At 41.7% G+C, this 24,774-nt stretch overlaps 1 protein-coding gene across 2 annotated transcripts in view; it reads right to left on the reverse strand.

The window, feature by feature from the left end:
* Positions 1-9,635: 9,635 nt before the first annotated feature.
* The window catches only part of CDK6 (cyclin dependent kinase 6), a 240,344-nt gene continuing 225,205 nt past the window's right edge, over positions 9,636-24,774 (reverse strand). For both annotated transcript variants that reach the window (XM_036113304.2, XM_036113305.2), the window contains exon 8: positions 9,636-20,019. In XM_036113304.2, the coding sequence (XP_035969197.1) occupies positions 19,873-20,019 (147 nt within the window). In that variant the 3' untranslated portion in view covers positions 9,636-19,872. The remainder of the gene's footprint in view (positions 20,020-24,774) is intronic.

A 24,774-nucleotide genomic window follows, 5' to 3' on the forward strand; every position in this document is an offset into this window, starting at 1 on the left:
CATGGGAGGACAGAGAAACAGGAAAATGACCTGTAGAAATAATGAGGAAGGCCAGAGCTATTGGGAGCTCATCTGAGTGGACTCCATAAAAACTGGATCGGTTCTGGCTTTCTCATAATATAACTTACAGTGACTCAATCAGAAGAATAAAGAAATGCTTTATCCATCCTCTATACAAGGGTGATCTGCTAATAAACACGTTTTCCTTCTAGCTATGGACTTATTCCTCCTCCCAAATGTCCTAGACGTGACTAAGCCATTACATTCCATTTTTCAGATGAGAAAAAACTGAGGCTAAGGTAAGCCAGATAATTTGCCCCGGGTCCCATCTCTAGAAAGTGAAGAAGCTGGGGCTTCAAACAGGTGTGACAAACTTGAGAGCCTTTGCTTTCCTTACAATATCACACTGCTTTGGGGGGATGAGGGATAATTGAGAAGTAGCATTACAGGTGGATTGGGAAGGTGGGCATACTCCACAGAGGAGGCTTTAATTTATTTACTTACTTAACAGTCTTGAGGTCTTTTATTTTTTACACTTATCATGCCATGAATTCATAGGGAATGGGTTCCAGCAGCTCAGGCTCCTTTCCACTGGTTCTCACAAAGTGTGCTTCTCCAGCTGGAGCAGGCTGGCATTTCAGTTGAACCCAAGTACCTTTCTCTTTGGCTTCCTTTTTTTCCTGATAACACACTTCAGGAAGCCATCTTGGCTCTTTGAGTGCTTAATATACTCAATACGTACATTAAATCTCTTGGCAAGAATCTTACCTTTAACTTGTTTGCTTACAACCATGTCAACAGCATGCTGGGTAACATTGTAGACTCTTCCAGTTTTGCTATGGTAACGTTTGTGGGGCATTCCTTTTTGAACAGTGCCATTCTCCTGATGGCTACAATATCACCTTTCTTATAGATTGGCCAAAGGAACCACTCTGTGTTTTCTAAAAAGGCCTAGAGAACATATAGTGGGTGTCTCTCCTCTTTCCCTTTGTGTTGGTCATTTTGGTGAATTACTGGAAGATGGTGGTTCCAGCCAAAAGGGAGCCGTTCACTTTAATTACATTTCCTTTTGTAAACCCGTGGTTCAGTGCTATTAATGGGCAGAGACAGTGGAAGTTACCAAGTACAGTGAGTCAGAAGGGAAAATTCCTGATGTTCATTAGAGCTTCAACTAAATCAATGCGTTATAATTTTACTCTAATTCTCCTCTTGTTCCATCTCTACTGAGGTGACTCATGAGCTATGAAAGATCTTCTCCAATTATTTCAGGTTGGCTTTTGTTAGCAATGAAAGAGAACACCTTTAATTTTAAAAATTAACTTGATTCAGGTATAGCTTACATATAATAAAATTCACCAGTTTAAAATGTAGTTTGTTGAGTTTTGATAAACGCATAGTCATGTAAGTACCACGACAGTCAAAATATAGAACATTTTCATTTCTCTAAAAAGTTCCCTTGTGCCTTCTTGCAGTTAATCCCCTTCCCTGTCTCCCAGCCTGGGAGAAACTGATCTATTTTCTGTCACTGTAGCTTCGCCTTTTCTAGAATTTCATATAAGTGCAATCAACTAAGAGGTATCCTTTTGTGTCTGATTTCTTCCACTTATCATGATACTTTTGAGATTCACCTGTGCTGTGCATAGCAACAGTTGTTCCTTTTTATTGCTGTATAGTATTCCACTTATTTATAAATCATAATTTGCTTCTTCATTGACATTGTGTCATTTGGATTATTTACAGTTTTTGCCTATTGTGAATAGAGCTCTATGAACATTCAAATATAAGTGTTGGTGTGCACATACGTTTTAATTTTCTTCGAGTAAATACGTACCAGTGGGGTGGCTGGATTGAATTGGAAGTGTATGTTTAACTCCCAGCTCTTTCCAAAATGGCATCCTGTATCATTTTGCATTAGTGAGATCAATGGTGAGAATTTCAGTTGTTCCATGTCCTCACCAACACTTGGTGTTATCAAATTTAAAAATTTTAGCCCTTCTGGGAGGTGTGCAGTGATATCTCATTGTGGTTTTAATTTTTGTTTCCCTAATGACTAATATAATTTTTCATCTTTTCAGGTACTTATTTTATTTATCTTCTTTGGTGAAATTTTATTTCAAATCTTTTGCTTATTCAAAAAACTGGATTATTTGTCTGAATACTAATCCTTTGCCAGAATATGTTTCACAATTTTTTCCCCCAATCTGTGGTTTGTCTTTTCATTTTCTTTTTTTTTTTTTTAAAGATTTTATTTATTTTTTGACAGAGAGAGAGACAGTGAGAGAGGGAACACAAGCAGGGGGACTGGGAGAGGGAGAAGCAGGCTTCCCGCGGAGCAGGGAGCCCGATGCGGGGCTCGATCCCAGCACCCTGGGATTATGACCTGAGCCGAAGGCAGATGCTTAACGACTGAGCCACCCAGGCGCCCCTGTCTTTTCATTTTCTTAATGATTTCTTTCCAAGAACAAAAGTTTGAAATTTTTTAAAAAGGTTTTATTTATTTGAGAGAGAGAGAGAGCATGAGCGGGCGGTGGGGGGGAGGGGCAGAGGCAGAGAGAGAGAGAGACTCCCAAGCAGACTCCCCGCTGAGCATGGAACCTGATGCAGGGCTCAGTCCCAGGAAACTGAGATCGTGACCTGAGCCAAAATCGCGAGTCTGATGCTTAATCAACTGAGCCATCCAGGTGCCTCTGTTCTGGTAGCTTTTTTTTTGGTAGATTCTTTAGGAGTTTCTCCACAGACTCATGTTGTCTGTGACTAAGGACAACTTTATTTTCTTTCCAATCTTATGCCTTCTGTTTTCTTGCCTATTGTACTACTAGGACCCCTAACACAATATTGAATAGAAGTGCTGAAAACTGACGGCCTTGGCTTATTCTTGAACCTAAGAGGAAAGTAAGTTGAACTTAAATTCTATTTAGGCTCAACACCATACCAGGTCTACTTTGCACCTCACACCTTTTACAATACACTTAGTACCTCTCATTTTACATCTAACATTGTCCTCATCCATGTACCGATCAATTCTTCCTGAATCCACTCTGAAGAGAATTTTTACCACTGCACCACTTCATCAGGACTTCTCTTTGAGGTCACTCATATTTTCCATATTGTTTAATCAATGTCATTTCTCAGCCCTCATTTTTTTTGACCTGCCAGTGGCATTTGTCACAATGATCACTCTCTTTTCCTCAAAAAATTTTCTTCACTTTCCAGACATCATGTTAATCTGACATCACGTTCATCTGACATCACATGTTCCTTCTGAAGGCCATTTAGGGCGTGCCTTGGTGGCTCAGTTTGTTAAGTGTCCGACACTTGATTTCAGCTCAGGTCATGATCTCAGGGTCTTGAGATCAAGGCTCACATCAGGCTCTGTGCTGAGTGCGGAGTCTACTTGTCCCCCTCCCTCTGGTCATCCCCCTGCTCTCTTTCCCTCTCAAATAAGTAAATAAATAAATAAATAAAATCTTAATAAAAATAAAGGCCATTTAGTCTTTGCTGCTTATTCTTCTTTATCTCCTGGTCTATAAATATCAGGTTATACTCCATGGCTTGGTTCTGGTTCTTCTCATCTCAGTAAATGGCAATTTGATCTTTCCAATTGCTCAAGTCAAAATCCTTAGAGATGTTCTAGCTGCTTCTCATTGTATATCCAATTCATCTGCACATACTGTCAGCTTTACTATCAAAATATAATCTCTCACTTCTCCACTGTTTTCACTTTGATTAAAGTTATCTCTCACCTGGATTATTTCAAGAGCCACTTAAATGGTCTCCCTGTTTCCACTCTTGCTACGCTAAAGTCTATTCTCAACAGAGCAGCCATGGTACTTTAAAACACACATCAGATTGTATGCCAATTCTGTTCATCTCACCTTTCAATGGCTTCCCATCTTATTCAGAGTAAATGTCAAATTCTTTTTATAAAAGGTTTATTTATTTATTTGAGAGAGAGAGAGAGTGTGTGAGAGCATGTGCATGTGGGGTGGGGGAAGGGGCAGAGGGAAAAGTAGGGAATTTTAAGCAGACTCCCCACTGAGCGTGGAGCCAGACTCAGGATTTGATCTCAAAACCCTGAGATCATCCAGAACAGAAACCAAGAATCAGACGCTTAACCAACTGAGCCATCCAGGCGCCCCAATGTCAAATTCTTTACATTGACCAACAAGCCCCTACAAGATATGCTTCTCCCTGTCATTTACTTCTCTGTAATATCTCTTAGCCTTTTCTTCTAGCCATCAGTTGCAGCTGCATCAGCCTCCTGCTGGTCTATGAAAATGCTTATCATGCTCCTGCCTTAAGGCATTTGCACTTGCTATTTCCTTCATCACATCTCTACCTGGCTCCTTTTCTTTAAGGGACGTTCAAATGTCCCCTTTCTCCATGAGGCCTTCACTGACCATCCTGCTTAAAATTGCATCCCGGGGGTGCCTGGGTGGCTCAGTTGGTTAAGCAGCTGCCTTTGGCTCAGTTCATGATCCTGGGGTCCTGGGATCGAGTCCCACATCGGGCTCCCTGCTCAGTGGGGAGCCTGCTTCTCCCTCTCCCTCTGTCCCTCCCCCAGCTCATGCTCTCTCTCTCTCAAAATAAATACATAAAATCTTAAAAAAGAAAACAAAAAAATAAAATCGCATCCCATAGTACTTTCTATGCCTTTTCTCTGTTTTGTTTTTTCTACAGCACTCATGGAACATCCTAGATATTTTATGATAGTTATTTGTTTGCCTCCCCTCACTAGAAATAAGCTCCATAAAGGCAATAAATCTTAAATATTTTGTGCATTGCCATTTCCCAGGGCCTGGGATAGTGCTTGGCACATAGCAGGTGCTCAATAAATATTTACTCAGTGAATCGATGAATATTCCCACCACCAAATCTCTAAATCTGTACCCACTGTCTTTGCTTGCCCTCCTATTAGAGCTTTCCTCTATCCAAGTGCTACTCTTTTTCTTGTGCTCCTTGTCCCCTCCCTTTTCCCCTTCTTACTGACTTCATACCTGCTGCTATTCCATCTCTCTCCCTCACCTTCAATCACCCTGTCCCCCCACCCCCACCCCGTGGACTATCTTTCATCTGAGAAAAAAATTCTCCTTTGATAGCACATCCTCTTCAAGTTGTACCTCCATTTCTCTGTTCCACTTTATGGCTAAGCTTCTCAAACAGGTTGTCTACATTCTCTCTCCACCTCCCTAATCTCAGCTCTGACCACTCTTCCCCCTCATTCTGTATGCCCTGAGCACAAGGGCATCCTTTCTGCTCCTCTGCCTTCAGTACTTCAGCTGGCTATCTCATCCTTTACTCAAAGCTTTTCACAGGGCCTTTCCTGCCCACCATGTCCCAAGTACTTTCTAGCTTATGACCTGTTTATTTTCCTTATGGTGCTTATAATGTAATTACCTTGTGCACATATTTATTTATGGTCTGTCTCCCACTAAAATGTTAGCGCCACGAGAGCAAGTGTTTTGTTCACAGCTGCATCTCTAGAGTCTAGTGGTGCCTGGAACAGAGTAAAGGTTCAATAAGTGTTGAGTGAATGAGTGAGTTTCCAGTGACCAGACAGAGGACTTAAATCTAACTGACATGTGCAAATAGATGCATTCACAGTACTGCTCCTGGAAGCAGTATTTCATATATTGAAAAAATGGGGTGGGCTGGGGAGAAATGTCTATCAGTTGGGGATCTGCTAAGTAAATGATAGTACATTTACACAATGGCATACTATGCAGCCATACTACGTGGTGATGTAAATTTGTATTTATTGAAATGATGAATTATCCAGGATATTATATAAAGCAACAAATAAACAACCTTGAAAGCACAATTTACTGAATGGATGGCACAGTCCACTTCTGTGGAATAAAATATATTCTATCTAACCCGTGTCTTTGTAAAGCTAGATATGTAGGAATTATTTATGAAAATATTAACAGTAGTTTTATCTAGGTGGTAGGATTTCAGTTAACACATGTTTTCTTTAGTTTTTGTATTTTTAAAGTATTTTATGGTCAACATGCAAGCATTTTATTTCACCAGTTACATATAAATTGTTTGACTCATTCACTCATTCATTCAACACTATTGAACTTCCACTCAGTTTCAGGCACCTCTAGACCCTAGAGCATACAATCACATTTTTCTTTTTCTTTTCTTTTCCTTCTTTCTTTCTCTTTTTTCTTTCTTTCTTTCAAGATTTATTTATTTGAGAGAGAGAGATAGAGACAGTGTGCATGAGAGCAGGGGGAGGGGCAGAGGGAGGAGAGAGAATCTCAAGCAGACTCCCATCTAAACAGGAGCCCCACTTGGGGCTCAATCTCATGACTTTGAGATTATGACCTGAGACAAAACCAAGAGTCGGTTGCTCAACTGACTGAGCCAACCAGGCGCCCCAATCACATTTCTTTCTTGTGTTGTCTGCAGCCTTATTTTAGGACTGTTTGAAGCTGACACCACCATCTACCTCTTCTGACTTAGAGAGAATGACTTGAGGAAATAAGATAGTTTGTATTTGTGGCATGTCCGAATGTCTGGCACTTGGGGGATGGCTCTTTGAATGTTAATTGCCTCCCTTCTCCTCTTGAGAGAGCCATTTTTGCTGCACCTACAGCTAAATAACACTGTATCACCGTGCAATCCAACAGGCAGGAGGGAGGGGCTATTGCTGCCTCTTTGCATCAGGTGCTGTTTGGAAAGCTGAGGCCGGTAGATGTTGAGTGAATGTGAGTGAACTTGACTTTCTTGATCAGCTTTCTGAATACACTGTCATAATAGATGTCATTTTCCAGTGAGGAATCCTGGAGATCACAGGAAGTACAGGATTTAGAATAACGGGCCCCATGCCAAGTGCTCATGTCTCCTCTCTGATGATGCAGTACTTCTCAAAAATGTGCAGGAGAGTGAGTTCTAGCGGGGGTGCAGTCTGGTGATGGGGTAGTCTTGTGCGGTGACTGAAGTCATGAAATGTCTTCGAAGTCTTCTACATTATTTAAAAAAATTTGAATTTTGCATTCTATTCCACAATGTTTTTTTTATATTTTAAAAATAGTGTCTTTCTTTAATGAAAAACACTTTTTTATTTTAAACAAAGTTGATGCTTGAGGAAAGTAGATCTTTTTAGCGGTAGCTTTGTATTCTCCTCTGTATACTCCAGGTTTCTGGGAATCCCCACTTGAAAAGTACAGGCTCTGCTATCATTGTTTTTATCCACACTTAAATAAGGACACTACTGAAATTACAGTGCAGAGCAGTGGCCTCCAACTATAGTACTACTAGAGGAGAGGGAGCTGTGTTAGGATTTCTGCTGCAATTGATAGAAATTTTCCTGAGCCACCGAAGTTAAATGGAGAGAAAAAAAAAAAGCTACAGACAGACTTCATTATAAGGATATGGGGAGTTCCCTAGCCTGGGGAAGAGTCAGAAAGCTGTCTGGATTCAGCCTCTGCACATGACCATCTCTCTCCATGGGTCAGCACCCCAAGATCCCCTGTGCATGCAGGGAGAAATACAGCTATCTGCAGCTCCGAATTTACAGGTAGCGCTCGCAGACATCTAAGAGATGGATGCACCATCTCTTGGTCCCACAATCCATGGGATACTATGGTTGCTCCATCAGCTATATCCAGGAAAGGGGCATTTGGAGAACAAGTGTGACCTCCTGGGGCCCACCCCTGCCATGAGTTCTTCCCTAGAGAGCCGGTAAACTGGGCTGACACTTAAAAAGGCAAATAAGTGGCAAAGACCTTCGGGCTTTCAATGAAGTTCTAAGTGAGAATAGCAGAGATAGCTAGGGATCAGCTGAAGGATCTTTCTGTACGCTGCTTTGAAGTTAACGGTCCAGTCAAATGTGATTGTAGATGCCCACGGTTTGTGGAAATATGTGTAGTTATGAGTGACCTTTAAAACTACAAACTTTCAATTTTTAAAAAAATTGTTTTGAGGTTTTATTTATTGAAGTAATCTCTACACCCCATGTTGGGCTTGAACTCAGGACCCCAAGATCAAGAGTCACATGCTCTTCTGACTGAGCCAACCAGGTGCCCCTACAAACTTTCAAATTTCTTAGTAAAAAATCCTACTCTTGTCTTTCTGTATTATCCCTCCTGAATATTTCATGTAAATTTAAAAAATGTAGATGCAATTTAGGGCCTGTTAAACAAAATTAAGGCAAGTCCTCATGAGAGCTCCCAGAGAATTCTGGAGGACTAATTTAAAAATACCTGGTATCAGAGCGCCTGGGTGGCTCAGTCAGTAAAATGGTCAACTCTTGATTTCAGCTCAGGTCATGATTTCAGGGTCCTGGGATGGAGCCCTGCATCAGGCTCCGCGCTCAGTGGGGAGTCTGCTTGAGATTTTCTCTCTCCCTCTGTCCCTCCCTGCCACACTTGCGTGTGCTCTCTAAAATAAATAAATAAATCTTTAAAAAAGTACCTGGTATAATACACGAAGAGGGGAATGTATCACACTTCTGATTTGTTGTGTATCTCATTAGCTGCTTCGTCTATCATTCTGCATCAGTATATAAGCGGTTGAACGAAGAGGAACACACATTAATAGAAATGGTCTTCCTCTTTAACACCCTTCAGTGGTTCCAAATTTCTTTATAAAGCATATTAAACGCTTCCCAACATCACCTCCAGACTCCTTCGCATACCCACCCCCCCCCCTTACTAATTGTTTTCAAACATTAAGTCACGGCCTATTAGTGGGGTTGTGGAATCAGTTTAGTGGGTTGCCACCAGTATTTTCATTTTTTTTTTTTTTTAAAGATTTTATTTATTTATTTGACAGAGAGAGACACAGCGAGAGAGGGAACACAAGCAGGGGGAGTGGGAGAGGGAGAAGCAGGCTTCCCGCCGAGCAGGGAGCCCGATATGGGACTCGATCCCAGGACCCTGGGACCATGACCTGAGCCGAAAGCAGTTGCTTAACAACTGAGCCACCCAGGCGCCCTGCCACCAGTATTTTCAGAGTGCAGGATAATAAAATAGAAAAGAGAACCTGTGGGGCACTCAACATCATTTTGTGACATCTCAGTTCCTGGTATATACCTGTGTGCATCTGTGCGCGCGCACGCACACACCAGATCATGTGGGGAGATTGGATTTCTTTCTGTAGCTTATGATCCAGATGTTAAAGCCACTGGCCCAGGGGTGACCTCATCAGTCTTACAGCTTGCTCTTACATCACTGCATGCCTTTGCACATGCACAGTATTTCTGCTTGTACGCCTGGGGGACAGTGATTTTCGGTTTTGAGTCCATTCAACTATCACTTCCAGTGCGACTCCTTTGCTCATCTGTAGGTTATCAGCAGTTGGGTTACACAAACCTTTTCATGGTCCCCATCTGCAAGCTCTGGGAAGGACTGCCGTGCCTCACTTAGTTTTGGGTTGTCAGAGTTTAGCATAATCAACTAGTAAGAGGTTACTAAACATTTGTTGCTGAGGCTTTAAGCGCAATGAGCTGCTACTTAGTTTTTCTGAAAAGGAGTCTCTTACAACAAAAGTTTAAAACGCATTCTGCTAAAACTTGCTATTTAATTATAAGTTATTTTAGTCACCGTAATTATATTCATTTTACATTAAGTAAAAAGAAAAATAGCTATGACAGTAATTTGTTTCCAAGAAAGCAGTCTAAGACGGCTGTTTTTATTATTTTTATTTGCTACCAATATTTTTATTGTAAGAAATACAAAAGGTATGACAAATATACAAACCATTCTCTTTTTGCTTCAATTTAGCTTGTGCATATGTGAAAACAATGAACTGGACAGTGACGTTTCAACACTAATTCTTAAAAAACAATGAATTCCATTATCTGACAATAAATACCTAAATTTGCATTCTAGCACCCAGTAAGACATCCAGTTTCCAAAGGATTTGTGATCTGCAACCCTCCGCATTTTCTGACGGGTCACCTTTGCCATTGCCACAGAGTCAACACTGGCAGTTGTCATTCTCCAAGTCAAGTCCTAGAGTAAGGCGCATGCTAGAATGACTGTCCCTGACCTCGGGTAGTCCAGATCATAAAGAATCTTTGACTTGAGCTACTTTTTAAAACAGACTGCTAGTGATGGGGGATTTAATGTAAGTTTTGGTAGTCCTTGGATTATATATCTTACATGATACAAACAATCTACTTTTCTATTTTCCTCTTCAGGTGAGAAGAGTCTAGATAAACTGACCTGTATTTTCATCTACCTAAAGGGTAAAGAAGCAAGATCATTTAGCTCAGGGTGCTAAAAAGGGGGTAACTTTACAGATAAGCTTTCTTTCTTTCTTTCTTTTTTCTTTTTTTTTTTTGCCCCAGGAGAGCTTTTTGTGTATTGGAGGGATGGTCGCCAGAGCGAGAGAGAGCCCTTCCCATTCTGCTCCTGTCTACACCCACGGCCATTCTTCTTTGGGGGCTAAATGATCCGGCACATAGGAAGGTCTCTGCTTTCAGAGAGCTGCACCGCACCCACATTTGGGGAGAGCACAGGGTTTCTGTACTCTGTGACAAAGGATACCCAGGTGAACCTGACAGGCCAGTGTGGTAACTCTCAACCTTGTGTATGGAGAAAAGAGCAGAAGCACTATCTACTACCAAGCCATCTGCTAACATTCTTGTAAGACTGTGTTCCAGGCAGTGAATTTCCACACTGCTCCTTTGACCTGCTCAATCCAAAGCACCAAAACAGCATTCTGTAGCGATATGAGCAAACGGAATGAGAGTAATTTTGCACCTTTAAGGAACATGCACCCTTATGAGTCTGTACCCTGATATTAAAATAGCAGAATGAGTTTCAAGTATGAAGAAATACAGTAAAACTATGGCCTGTAGATGGATAGAAAACAGCAGCCTGGAATGTGGTTTATAGTCTTGTTTAGTTTCTCTCCTTGCACCACAGCCAAAATTGAATGCTCTGTAGGATGACTTGGTTTTAAAATCACGATGCACACAAACATGCTGGAGGGCATTTGTGATGGGTGTTGTGAGCACACTCTGTGCCCAGCCAAAGGTCAAGTAATAGTGGTGGCCAAGCCTGAGCAGGCACACCCGTGATGCCTAAAGCCTCCCTCTCATCGTGTCCCTGACGCCCAAAGAGCGGCAGAAGAGGATAAAGAGCACCACACAGACAGGCTGGGATGGGGGTGGGAGGGAGGAAGGATGCAGGGGACAGGAGGACCTTGGTTATCCTGGGCTGGTTCACACAGCCTAGATTAGTATCTGACATGTGCATGCACAATCTCTACATCTCCAGAACCGTGATTTCAAACACAGAAACCAACAAGTCAAATGTCCAAATTAAGGTTTTTTTTTTTTCCTACGTTTAACACATTGTCTACTATAAAAGTTCCAAAAAAAAAAAAAAAAAAAAGCTTACTGGGTAGGACAGCCTTGCTGAAAACCTAGAATAAAGTTTTACCTAAGCCCTATGGGAATGCAGAAACACTACACTAATACATTTTACAGTGAAAACATGCATTGACACATCTCTGACATGGTAATCCTATAAAACCCTCTAGTTCTAATCTGCACTCTACGGGAACCGATATTGTGCTTTTCTTAACACGTACTGCTCTTCTATACCAAACACTTGCCAATTAACCTTCAGATCCAAACCTGAAATACCAGAAATGCAACAAGCTTCTGAGGTGTTGGGGACTGTTGGTTGTCACCATCCCTGCTGATTACTGTACATCCAGTCCTTGTGTTTATTACCAGACTGAATTGCTTCTGTACAAAAACACATTGCTTGAAGCACAGAAACTTGAATTTCTCCATCTGACACATTCTGGAGGCCCCAAGGCACAAGCTGACGGTTTGCTTCTACAGAAAACTCTCACACTGTTCTCCTTGCAACGGTTACTACCTGTTCCCACTACTGCACAGGACACCTATGAGGGTACGAGATTGCAGGGAGGAAGCTTCTTCTCGAGGCCAGATACGAGGAGGCACCACCCAGGTACCTGTCTCTGCCGGGCATCTACTCCGACGGCCGTCTGGCCGAGTTCCTAAATTAAGGCAGTATCTGATGCTTTCTATCTGGTTTTAATTTTTTTGCTGTATTTTCACGCTATACTATATGCATATTTGACAAAAGAACTACAAAGTCCTTTGCTTTAATTCCTTTACATAATGATAAAACATCTAGACACAAAAATACTACACCTACAGACTTAAATTCTACTCATCATGTTAAAATGCATGCAGCTTATTTGGGGGCTTAGTCTAATTTTAATTTACTTCGCTCCATCGAGACCATGATAATGAACATTAAATGCAAATCCTAATGCCATCTCCTTTCAGCTGTACTTTCACAGGACTAGTGTGATTCAGAAATAAATAACATACACGAATAATAATAGAAATAATTTATGCAAGTGTAGAACAACTTGAAATAGAAATTCCCCACCTTGTTAAGTGCTGATTCTAGGGGTAGTTGCTGCTATTCATCCCATGTACTAACTAATATATTTACTACTGGTCATAGTAAAACACATTAATACAAAATAAGTGAAGAACTGTAATAGTCACCGTTGTTGCAAACACAGGACCAAAATGAGAAGCTATATAATGTACTTGGGGGGGGGGGCCGTTCAAGAAATGTGTTACTGCTGGGATCTATTTTCATTATTCGGAGACTTCAAGGTTAAAGTAGGAGTTGCTGGTGATCACAGAAGTATTGCTAGCTAATACATATTATTGCATTTCAAAAAACTTAAGATTAGAAACTTTTAAGGTAAGGGTTCAGTGGGTAACTTCAGGACTGTAACCTACGCATGTCAACGGAATCTGGCCAGAAACCACAGAGCGTTAGAAATTAAGTAACTGTGTGGCTCTGTGCTTGCCCTTTAGTGCTACAGTCATGGTTCTTTATTGCAATATGTAGTTATGTGCCCCCTTTATTAAGGAAACCTACATTTGACAATCCAAACTCCTAAAGTAGAGAAGGAGTTGATTATTTGCTTGATGAAACAATTCACACAAAAGGTCCTCTAAACAGGAAAATCCCCTACTATGTGAGATAATTGGCTTACATACCTTTAACTATTTGACAAAGAAAAAAGAGAAAGAAGAAAGTAGAAACTAGAAAGTTAGGAGCTTTCGCCTAGGCAGAAAATAAATTTTCAAAACAAAACTTTTCCACGCATATCTTTTGCCATCATATATGTAGAATGATAGAAAATAAAAAAATAAAAAATCTTTCCTGTAATTATACATCTTCTCTTAAAAAAAAAAAAAAAAGCTGAGCTTAGAGCTTGAGAGATGCCTGGTAGACGCTTCATACAGAGCAGCATCTCTTTATACCCGAACTTTCAAAGAACTGTGTTGTACTTATTTATGCACAGAAGACACCCGTTTTGCTTCTAGGGACATGTCACTTCCTAAGATTGCAGAACAGATGCCTCTGAGACAGCAGCAGGGCACATGGACCTCGGACAGCATCCCGCCGGGTCTGTACTACGTTTCAGGCACCACCAGGTGAGCGGCGGGCGGGTCCCAGCCAGCTCCGCCCACTGCCACTCTACTGCCAAAGGGCCGGCGCACCCAGAAGGTTTTCAGGCGGGCGTCAAGTGTTGGCCACGAGCAAATAGAGTTCAGACTGGCCCAACTGATAACAAACTCGAGGTTTGAATCGGCCTTCCATTTAGGGGCTTAAATTAGAATCAACTTCGGTGGGGTTTTAAGCAGAGGGATGAGGCCGACGGGTCCCCAGAGAGCTTTGGCCAGCCCCTAGTGTGTGCGGTATTTTGATTCAGAATGAATTCGTGAGACTTGCTTGTCGGCTACTCTGCAGGGAAGTTAAGCAGGCACTGTCGAGTTTCTGCCACTCCGAAGGAATGAACGGCCTTCTGTTACACCGTGTTAAGGAAACTCTGAAAAGTACTATCATTGCCTTCCTCCTAAATTTCTGTAACACTTACTGAGGAAAACCACTTCTAAAATTAACTAAAACCATCTGGGGGATGATCAGTCTCTGAGCAGACCTGTGAATTAAAACGTAGGAGTGTATGGATCTATATATATAGAGAGAGAGAGTCAAAGAACTTCCCAAGTGGAGAAATGAAAGATTTATGTAAATATACTCCTAAGTTATCATGCTCACATGCTTGGACAGGATTTTTAAAAATTAGCATTTCTTGTGAATTTACACTTGTGATTACACAGATGTAAAACATGACCAGGTCTTTTGGTATTTAAGGGCTCTGTTTCAGCATGGCATTTCTTCAGAAAAAAAACAACAACAAAACAACCAGTTTTGCCTACTTAAATACCAATGTTACTTATTTTACTCATCTGATTTTTAAATGAGGATTTAAGATTTTAGTCAATGTCTAAAGACCATCATGGTAGGAAATGTGAAAACAGCAGACGGGGGTATAGGTATTTTGGCTGAGGCCACTGGAGGTTTTATACTCCTAACAAAACTATCCTGGTCACAGATGAGTGCTGCCTTTTAACTAGTAAGCCTGTCCATCTTTGTAACTTCTGCACCCCTAGGAGAGTGAGGTAATTAGGTACCTCAAAAAAAAAAAAAAAAAAAAAAAAGGCTTCTTGAAACATATAATGTCTTGGCTCTCTTTATGCACTTAAATGATCAAAATGGGTGTGTTATCCATTCTCAAGAACAACTTACTCGCAGACAATTATTCAGAACCTAGAGAACAACTAAAATACCCAGGTTACAGAGTGTTAGGAAGACTCTTAATCATCCCAACAAACAAGTGCTAAGCAAGAGTAACATATGTGCAGAAAAATAAAGTTAGAATGAAGTCTTGAGAAGTACCTCTTTAGCCTTGCTCAGACTTTTTTCTCCCCCCTGAGAGCGCCACCTTGTGGAATACACTGGAATAAAACAAGAAAACCCATGTCTGAGGACAGTGTGAAATTTAAAACTGACATCTGCAAGAAAAATCGTTTCCCTTCCCTACCATATAACCTTCAACCTGCTGTATTAATATTTAAGTAGATGCTTGAAAAAAAGCCTGTATTAATTTTCAAGAGGCTCCTGTTTTCTTCTTGAAGGCCAGAGCACCAGTATCAGGGAAACATCCATAGGTCGATGGAAGTTCATGCATTTATCTAAACTCCCTGGGAATGCTAAGAAATAGAAAACATTTTGAAAAGCTGATTCATACTTCATTAAAACAAACAAACAAACAGTTAATTGAAGAAAAAAACCCACACAGTTAAAAATCAGACCCCTTCTCTTTTACCTTCCTGTTGTATATAAACATCAGAAGATAGAAAAGGCCAAAGGAATATTCTGGTTTATTTTCTGAAAAAGTACAAGTTAGAAATGCTTGAGATATAGGTATGTAACACAACTACGTTGCAAACTGCATTGGTAAGAAATGAAAACGCTATTTTCTTGTGCTTTTGAGGAAAACAAATGATCTGGGGGCTCACATTGCCTGACAGGCTTTTGGTAGCCTCAAGCTTTCCCACGGTGGGGAAGGAGCACGTAGCTATGTTTCTAATCATACATCTGAATGTACTGGATGCACATGATTTGGGCTTCACAATTTTTCAAAAAATCCTGGTGGCACAGGAAGTCTGTGCCGTTTTAAAATTTAATATATATATATATATATATATATATATACTTTTACAGTGACCCATTCTTAGGCTTGTATAAAGACGGTAGCTTCACGTTGCTGCTTCCTCCCATGAAATAAGGAGTACGGATGATTGAGTTTGTGAAGGCCGACATCTGAAATGGCAACTGCTTGGAACAGCTTTTCCATAAAAACATGTTTTTGAACGTATCAACTTCATAGTTGCCAGGTGACTTTAATATAAATTCTTACAATGTATTTGTTAACATCCATCCATCCATCCTTCAGAATATATCTAACTTTGAAACTATCCTTCTTTGAATACCTTCGTTTTCTCCTGAATTTCCTCTATCCATTGTCCACTGTTTTAGGACTTTAAAAGATTTAGAAATCACATCACATCTTTATTTTTACAAAATAGAGACACTGTTTTTATGTGTCACAATGTAAAACATGCATTCTCCTGAATTCTATCAATACCTAAGAATTTATAATGTCTCAACATTTTCTTTCCAAGGTAGATATTCTACAGTTTCTGTACTAACACAATTAAGTAATTACAGTGGCTTATTAACTTTTTATATTACTCTTTCCTAGACCCAACGATGCAACACAAGACTGCTTTTGGAAAATGTGAGACATTCTCTTGTGTGCTTATCATAAAAATTGTCCAGTTGTCATTTAAAAGAAGCAATTCTTTGAAGAGAAGAATTTTAATATGTTTAAATTAGAAGCTTACATGATTTTAATTTCTATAAAGGAATGAGGATTGCCATTACCGACTTTAATAGGCACCGCTTTTAAGAGAAGCAGCTGTAGTTAAAAGCTCAATTGCAATACATAATTTAAGGTTCAAAATATTTGGTACTATTTAGGCTTTTTTTCATCAAGATGGATAGTACCACATTCTGGAGTCAAACGATAAAATCTTTAGTAAGGGGTACAAATTTTCTTTAAGATAGCCCGTGCATTCTGAAATTTTCATTTTTACTTACAACTAAAAGGCTGAGATTCTAGTCTTAGGTAAATATTTTGAACTATTTTTAGTAAGACACCTTGGGCTAAATGAAGAGTGTGCCATTCCTACTGTGTGAGTCCTGAGAGAAAATCATGAGAATACAGAGGGATGAAAAGGCTTGGAGCTCTTGTCCAAAACAGGTTCTTTGCTTCTTGGGTTCCTATCCACTTTAAAGGAGAGACAAAGTGGGAGGCGCCAAGGCACTGGGTTCTTAAAAGCTCTTGGAAATTGTGTTTTTAAGGTTATAAGATTAGGGCCTTATTACCTTTGCCCCATGATAGCTTATGATGCTGAAATGGACAGGTGTCTGGGATTGTTACAACTCCAGCCTGCACAACAGTTCCCACATTGCCTGGGCCCCTAGAACAATTGCCATGTAGAAACTATCAGGCACACGCCAGCCCCAGTCCTCGGTAGGAGATTCAAAAGTGATTTTCAATCTGACACCAGATTTTTACTGCTATAAGCGGCTTCAGTATAACCCTGGGGGCAGTATGACCTTTGCAGCTAACCACGCCTTTGCTTTTGGCAAAGACGTTTGAAACCATCTGTCACAGAAGAATAAGCTGTATTCAGTAAATTGCTATGCTGCTATATGCTTCCCAGTGCCCCAGTGGCAAGGGTGCTGGTGTGGGATCTGGATTTCAGAACTGGTGAGCCCGGATATAAAAGCCATAAAACAAGAGGGTAACCACTCAACTACAAGAACTACAGATGGGCGCGCTGGGGTCAGACTCAAGTTCAGAGAGGCCGAGGTGCCCCCTCCTTCTGCCTCTCCAAGGATAATCTGCCAAGTATCCAATGCGGAAATGTTTGTGCTTTAAGTTTTCTTCATAAACACTACCGAGAAATGACCCAAAAGTATATGCTAGAAATAAAGTGAAGCTCTCTACTTGTTTAAAATTCTCAAGAATGCTGAAAAATTCCAGTTTAGAACAGCTGCATTTTTCTTGGGAGAACTTGTGAAAAACTTAAAAAAGCAGAAACTCAAGTTATGTCCACTCTAACCAAAAAGCACATGACGAATCAGGGCAGTAAGTTTTAAAATTCAATTTCTAGGCCCCAGCAAAAACGTCTTTGTATTTTGACCCCCGATCAAAGGAAAGGCAGAACTCACTGTTCCAGGGGAGACATCGCCCCGAATTCTCTGGATTCATTATATCTCAAGCATTTACAGTGATGACGAAACATAATCAATGCTGTCAACAATGAAGAAAGCGTAGAACATTCTTATGGCCCATCTTCTCATTCGTATCTGGTTTTAGACAAATCTTCCTGCTCTTCAAGTTACCGAGTTAGAAAAATGTTAAACAACATTATGTATTAAAAAAGAGTAATTCCCACCCCAAAAAGCTTTCAAGGAGAAAAGTCTCCTAATTTTACTCTTGTTCAAGATGGTAGTATAAGAAATATTGAGCTGTGAAGAATTCAGGAAGGCCTGACAATATATAAACATCATCTGGAACATTTTCTACTGGGGGAAGCAATGTTCATTCTTTGAAAACCCTAACTCTAAACGCGGTCTAACTGTTGCATGCACTCAAAACATGAGTCAGAAAGCAAAGATAGCTAAACTTCCAAAAAGATACTTAATCACTGTGTCTTTCAGCACTAACCACATAGAAGGCAGAGAGGACATTGGAATATAAGGAACAGTAGAGAAAACGGCAAGAGAAAAAAAATAAAGCTGTTCACAATGCCCAGGGCAGGCTGGCTCTGCAGAGAGAGGAGTATGCACAAGGCACTAGAAACAAGCACAGCCTGGGGGATGGAGAAAAGATCATTTTATACAGTAAATATATATTTCTAAAAAATAGTTAAAGACATTCCCCTCTGATTCTACACTGACAATATATTCTAAAAAAAAATCGTAGAACACTAAGTAACAGTTTAAAGCAATCTATGTGCTGGTGATAGAGAAGAACCGGTCCTCTACTCACTGCCTAGGTAACAACAATGAATGCCAGGTAGGAAGATCGCATCAGAGCAAGAACATACGGGGCGGGGGGGGGGGGGGGGGGTGACCCTGTTAGGATAGCGAAATCGGAGCCATAAACCACAATCTGAATCTAACTATTTACAAAAGGTTCATTGAAAGCAAGCAAGCAGGAGGTGCATGGGAAAAGCTTAAGCAATCTGTTATTAGTTATGTAAAGGCAGTAATATATATTAGAGGCCCTGGGGGATAGATAAGATGGATACTTTGCAAACAAGGCAGTGCATGGTAGAAAAAGTACAGTGTAATAGGGAAAACTTAAATGGTGTTCTTGTCTCTTGTCAGAGAGAACTACTCTCCACACTAAAACAGGAAACAGTTTCTGACAAATTCCTAAAATCAAAAACAAAACAAAGTAACAACAAAACCCAAAAAGGAAATAGATTTCAAATCAGGAAATAAAGGCCTTCTCTAATTTTTTTTTGACAATTTTACCTATTTGAGGTACACTCCCTAAATCTATAGCAAGTAAGAAAAAGCTTATAGGGTATTTTTCAAAAGAAACAATAAAGCATATAATACAGATTAAAATGGACTTATATTGAGTAAATTCAGCTTTTTGAACAGTAAATAGAATGTGTGCTTTAAAAAACAGGTCTCTTAAAAGATACTAGCATTTTTTCCCTTTTGTTGTGTGTATAAAACGTCATCTAGATAGTGAACCTTTTACTGCTAGCAAATTACTGCTTTTGGCCATGAAATTCTGAGGACATAGGCTTAACTTTCTAATTTGAGAAGCCCATTCTGGTAAATCACCTTTAGTCAACAGACACCTGTTATTTATAGGTCACTTTGAGTCTTTAAAATTCAATTATTCTTGTTGTTTACAGAAAGTAACACTTTAAGAGAACAAGAATCACACACACACACACACACACACACACACACACACACTCACATTCTCACTCAAAAGTACCGAATCAGGCTCGGGCAGCTGCAGGGAGATTACATCATAACTCAGCTGTGCCTGGATTGCTCACTTCACACTGGCAGCATTCAAGGTTAGAAAAATGAAATGGCAGCACAATTGGTCAGCAGCTTCTCTTCTTCTGGAATCTTTCCAGGTTCTTGAAACAAACAAACAAACAGACAAACAAACAAACGAACAAACATAAAGCTGCAAACATTCTTGCATTGATTTCGAAACAGTACACGAGGTGGTTTCCATGGAGAAGCAGGGCCCGTCCAGAAGACGGCAACTAGAAGATCCCCAGCCAGTGATCCTCAGCACCTCTGCTGGCGCTTACTCAGGGTGTGGGGGGGCATCAGCCCCCAAGGGTGTTCTCTGGGTGATCAGCTCAAGGCAGCGGCCGGCACCTCAGGCTGTATTCATCTCTGAGCTGTTCTGGCTGGGAGGCAGATGGGCATCCAGGTTCTCCTTGCACCTCTCCAGGTCGTGGAAGTATGGGTGAGACAGGGCGCTGTAGGCGGATATCCTTTTGGCTGGATTAAATGTTAAGCACTTCTGTGATGAAGAAAAAAAATCATTGATTCACGTAAAACATGTCCATTTAAAATAATCTGTTTACACAGTTACACATTTATTCACCACCATCAATTAAGTGTGTCTAGAAAGAGAATGAATATCTACTTCAAGGGGCACTACGGGCAGCCTGGGTGGCTCAGGCGGTTGAGCGGCCACCTCTTGGTTTCAGCTCAGGTCACGATCTCACGGTGATGGGATGGAGCCCTGCGTGGGGCTCCGTGCTCAGCGGGGAGTCTGACTGTTTGAGATTCTCTCTCTCCCTCCTCCTGCTCATGCTCTCTCTCTTTCTCAAATAAATAAGTAAGGGGCGCCTGGGTGGCTCAGTCAGTTAAGCATCTGCCTTTGGCTCAGGTCATGATGTCAGGGTCCTGGGATCGAGCCCTGCATCGGGCTCTCCGCTCACTGGAAAGTCTGCTTCTCCCTCTCCCTCTGTGATCTCTTGCTTTTGCGCTCTCTCAGATAAATAAATAAAATCTTTAAAAAAATAAAAAAATAGGGGCGCCTGGGTGGCTCAGTCGTTGGGCGTCTGCCTTTGGCTCAGGTCGTGATCCTGGGGTCCTGGGATCGAGCCCCGCATCGGGCTCCCTGCTCCACAGGAGGCCTGCTTCTCCCTCTCCCACTCCCCCTGCTTGTGTTTCCTCTCTCGCTGTCTCTCTCTCTCTCTCAAATAAATAAATAAAATCTTAAAAAAAAAAAAAAGTAAATCTTTAAAAAAAGGGAACTAAACAAAATGTAGACATTGCCATCTTATATATGGGCTCAATGTATAAACTGCCCTTCAGGAAAACGCAACAGCTTTTGGGTTGCCTGTGGACTGTTACCTCCCCAGGCCTTCTCTTCAACCCACCCCACATCCTTTAAAAAATATTATTATTACTGTAGTATGTATACAACTTTATTTAGATAGTGATTTTTCTAATGCCAGCCAACGTAGTCCTATCGTCAGCGACATCACCTGAACTTTTTACCCTACCCCAAGGTTTACTTACTGATGAGTCAGGAATGGAAGGGGGTTACCTTGTTCAGGGGTAAAAGGCTAATTACTAAATGATAGTAACAGTTTCTGACATATTTCTAAAATCAAGACCAAACCAAAACAACAACAAAAGGAACAAGAAAGGAAACACATTTTAAACCAGGAAATAAGTTTTCCTTATTAAGGAAGGGGCAAGTAAGGGCTAACACCTAGGCCCAGCTTATCCAGATCACCAGCCAGCTGTGGACTCTGCCCCAGGGCTGAACCATCCTCTAGGTTCAGTTCTGGTACCAAACTCTATTCCAGGCTGACAACTCCAGTGCAGGCAGAAGGTGAAAGGCGGGGAAGGTGAACCTCTGGAGCTGCAATCTCCGTTCCCAAACTAGCCGATTCATCATCAAGTAGGCAGAACGCTTCCCTAACCTCAGTTCCATTTCCAGTCCAACCCCAGGTGATCCTGTTCTTCAAATCCTCCTCCTGTTCTTTCACCAACACCTCCAGAGTGCCTAGCAGGTGGCCAGCACTAGTGAAGGATGAGGAAGACCCGCCCATTGCCCAGCGACACACAAGCAGCAGAGAAGCTCCACCAGCTTCCCCATCCGTGTGATGCAGTGCCCACTGAAGTGAGCTGGGCACCCGAAATGTCTATCAATTTCAGTCCCCTCTGTACGTTATCTTGGTTATGCTGACCTCTTCCATGTAACCTGGGTTTTTGCCCTCAAGGAGCTCAGAGTCTCAGTCAGGTCCTGACTAGATTAGGACCCTCTCTAACACTCTGTGGAACACTACTCACCTGGAAAATTCTATATATAATTCCAGGCAAATTTTTGGGTCCCCTGAAATCTTATTTATGCTGAGCTCCCCACCAAGTCCATGGAGGCCGGTTTCTCATAATGTGTCCTGAAAACCAAAGAGCCAAAGGGCAAGCAGAGGAAGAGCTTGTTGGTAGAATGGTCCTACTGTCTCTAATACCAATAAACATCTTAAGAGAAGTTTTGCATGGGCTGAATTCCTCCAGGACAGAAGAGCAGGAGCAAAATCCTTGAGCCTGAGGTCTCTCTTCCCCAGAGTCCAGGAAGGAGAAAATTAGGCAGTGACATTAGAAAAGGAAGCAGCTGGTTTAATCCCCGGGACATAGGAACGAAGAAAAAAAAAGCTGTGGGAATATGTTCAAGATAGAGAGACATGTCCCTAGAGGACTGTGTGGGAGGAAGCCCATCCTCACAGCTATCCTGATGGCTTAGAGCTGGGAAGAGGGTGGAGAGAAGGAGAACTCCTTAGCCTAACGTGGAAGTGTGTGAGAATCTCAAGCTGGAAGTCTTTTTTTTTAAGATTTTATTTATTTGAGACAGAGAGAGAGAGGGAGAGAGAGAGCACACCAGCGGGGGCGGGACAAAAGGGGAGGGAGAAGCAGAATCCCTGCCGAGCAGGGAGCCTGATGCCGGGCTCGATCCCAGGACCCTGGGATCATGACTTGAGCCCAAGGCAGACGCTTAACGACTGAGCCACCCAGGCGCCCCAAGATGGAAGTCTTAATACTTTATGTGCTACAGAAACATTGTTAGACATGGTGGCTAAGTTCTATCACTGCTCTACTTCAACAGGGCAACCGGATGACTTGAGAATTAATTCAAAATCTTGTGTAAGAATATTGTTTCTCCAAGAAAATCTAATTTACTTGCCAAATAACTGACTGATAAAATGGACTTTTGGAACTGTTATTTAGTCAAGAGTTGAATACTATGACGGACTGGATCATTTTCCAGCACGTATCCTCCTCCTTCCCACTCCTCCCTTCACGGGAGGAGTATTCTTTCCTCTATTGGAGTTGGAGTTGGCCTTGGCCATGTAACTTACTTTGGCCAAAGGAATGTGGACAGAAGCAGCAGGGTGCCTCTCCCAAGCCTAGGCCATTGGGGCCATCATGTGTTTCTGCTTGCCTTTCTGGGAGCATCCACCTTCTATTATGAGAAAAACCTGCCCCAGGGAGCCAAAGCCCCTCTTGTTCTGGGTCCCGGAATGAAGCACATGGAGAACACTTGTCCTTGACCCACAGGCTGCAGCACAGCTGTCTTCTGCCAATCTGCAGACCCATAAGCAAGAAACAAATGCTTACTGCTGTTATTCTAGGGAGATTTTTGGGTTGTGTGTTATGCGGCAAAAGTAGACTAATCCGAGGAATACCCCCTCCCCCAATATGTGCCTTAAGGCTCTGAAAACAGCAGAAACTCTAAAACTTTTTTCAGCAAGAGCATCATATTTGGAATAAGTACTCAGCCTCTCAAGTTAACCACGACGAAGGGGACAAAATGTGTAAAGATGGGTAGGTTTTGGATGTTAAAAATAGTCTTCCCCCTGAATGGTCTTATTACTGTGCATTACTTATGTGTGTATGTCAGAGCATTTACATATGCCAACGTATACATCCATCCATCCATAGCTGAGACATGATAGCGTCAGCCTTGTTTTCAGATAAAACAAAGGACGATTCTTAAAGTGCTAAAATTGAAATGTTGTTTCTTAAAGGAAACAACTTCCTAAAATACCTTTCCCTTTTCACCCTCACTAAATCATTTTGAGTAGAGGCAACAAATACTGCTGGGATCTCAGCTGCTTCTCTGGTACCAAATGGCTCTTTCTTCTGCTCGACAGTTCTGCCCCGTGTCCCTCTAGCAGGAAACAGGGAGAACTTTCAGGGGTTTCTGAGCTTTGCGGTCCTGGTCTGTCCTTTCCCGGAACGCCCATGGATTATTACGTTTTGTCCTTAAGTTTCTTCTAGTCCTGACGTCACTGGGGCTGCCTCTTATTCTTTTCCTTTGCTTTTTCTAATCCCTGCTGACACTCATCGTCTACCCTCTTCCTTCTCTCTCTGGTAGTTTCTTTGTTCCTATTTCTTCTCTGTCTCCTGCTGCTTCTCTAGTCCAGCACTAGTGTGTGGTCTGACTTGGAAAGCCGCCCCCTTCTAGTGGGAGACACTGAATGAGCATGTGGCATCATCTGCTATCGTAACATTTTGAGTTCCTCCTGGTGATTCCTACTGATGTTGGAGCTAGGAGATACTTTGAGCTGTCTTTGGGTGTCCCAGTAGCTGAAGGAGTGGGATGCTTCACAACTAAAATTGGCTATCACTGTGATTCTGTGTCCAGAATCTTCTTCTAAGAGGAGCATTCCATTCGAAGTTCTTGCTGAAAAGGAAAGCTGATGGTGGCCGTATTTTATAACACATCGTCCCTACCCCCTCCCAGCACAGCTGACTGGACCCAGAATGGTGACCTGGCCCTCGGCAGCAACTCCTATCATGGCTTGGCAAAAAGGTGAGGTGTGTCAGCCACATTCTTCCTTTTAGGAATCTGATGTAGGAAATACTAACAGAGCAAATGTGAGCAGTGGGGGTTAGAGCTGAAAGGATCCAGGAGTTGGCCGAAGTTCTGAGAGTCAAGGGGCCAGCCGCAGTTAAGGGGAGCAGACAGTACTACCGAAAAGAGGCACTGAAGGGGAGAAAAAGGCCTGCAGAGCAGAGACAAGCAGATGGTGATGCTCTTAGCAGGACCGAGAGAGCATTTACACTTGGGATGGCTTTTCACTGCCGGGCCACATGAAACGTTCCATCAAACCCCCTTTTCTTAAGGTAATCCAAGTACTTGTCTGTTATATGAAACCCAGGAAAAATTTTCCTAAATAGTAGGTGAGCCAGCAAGTGTGTATATATAGTGAGCCTCTCTATAGGACACTATATTCTCCCTTCTAATAACAATGTA

Source organism: Halichoerus grypus, chromosome 12, assembly GCF_964656455.1.
Source record: "Halichoerus grypus chromosome 12, mHalGry1.hap1.1, whole genome shotgun sequence".
Lineage (NCBI taxonomy): Eukaryota > Metazoa > Chordata > Mammalia > Carnivora > Phocidae > Halichoerus > Halichoerus grypus.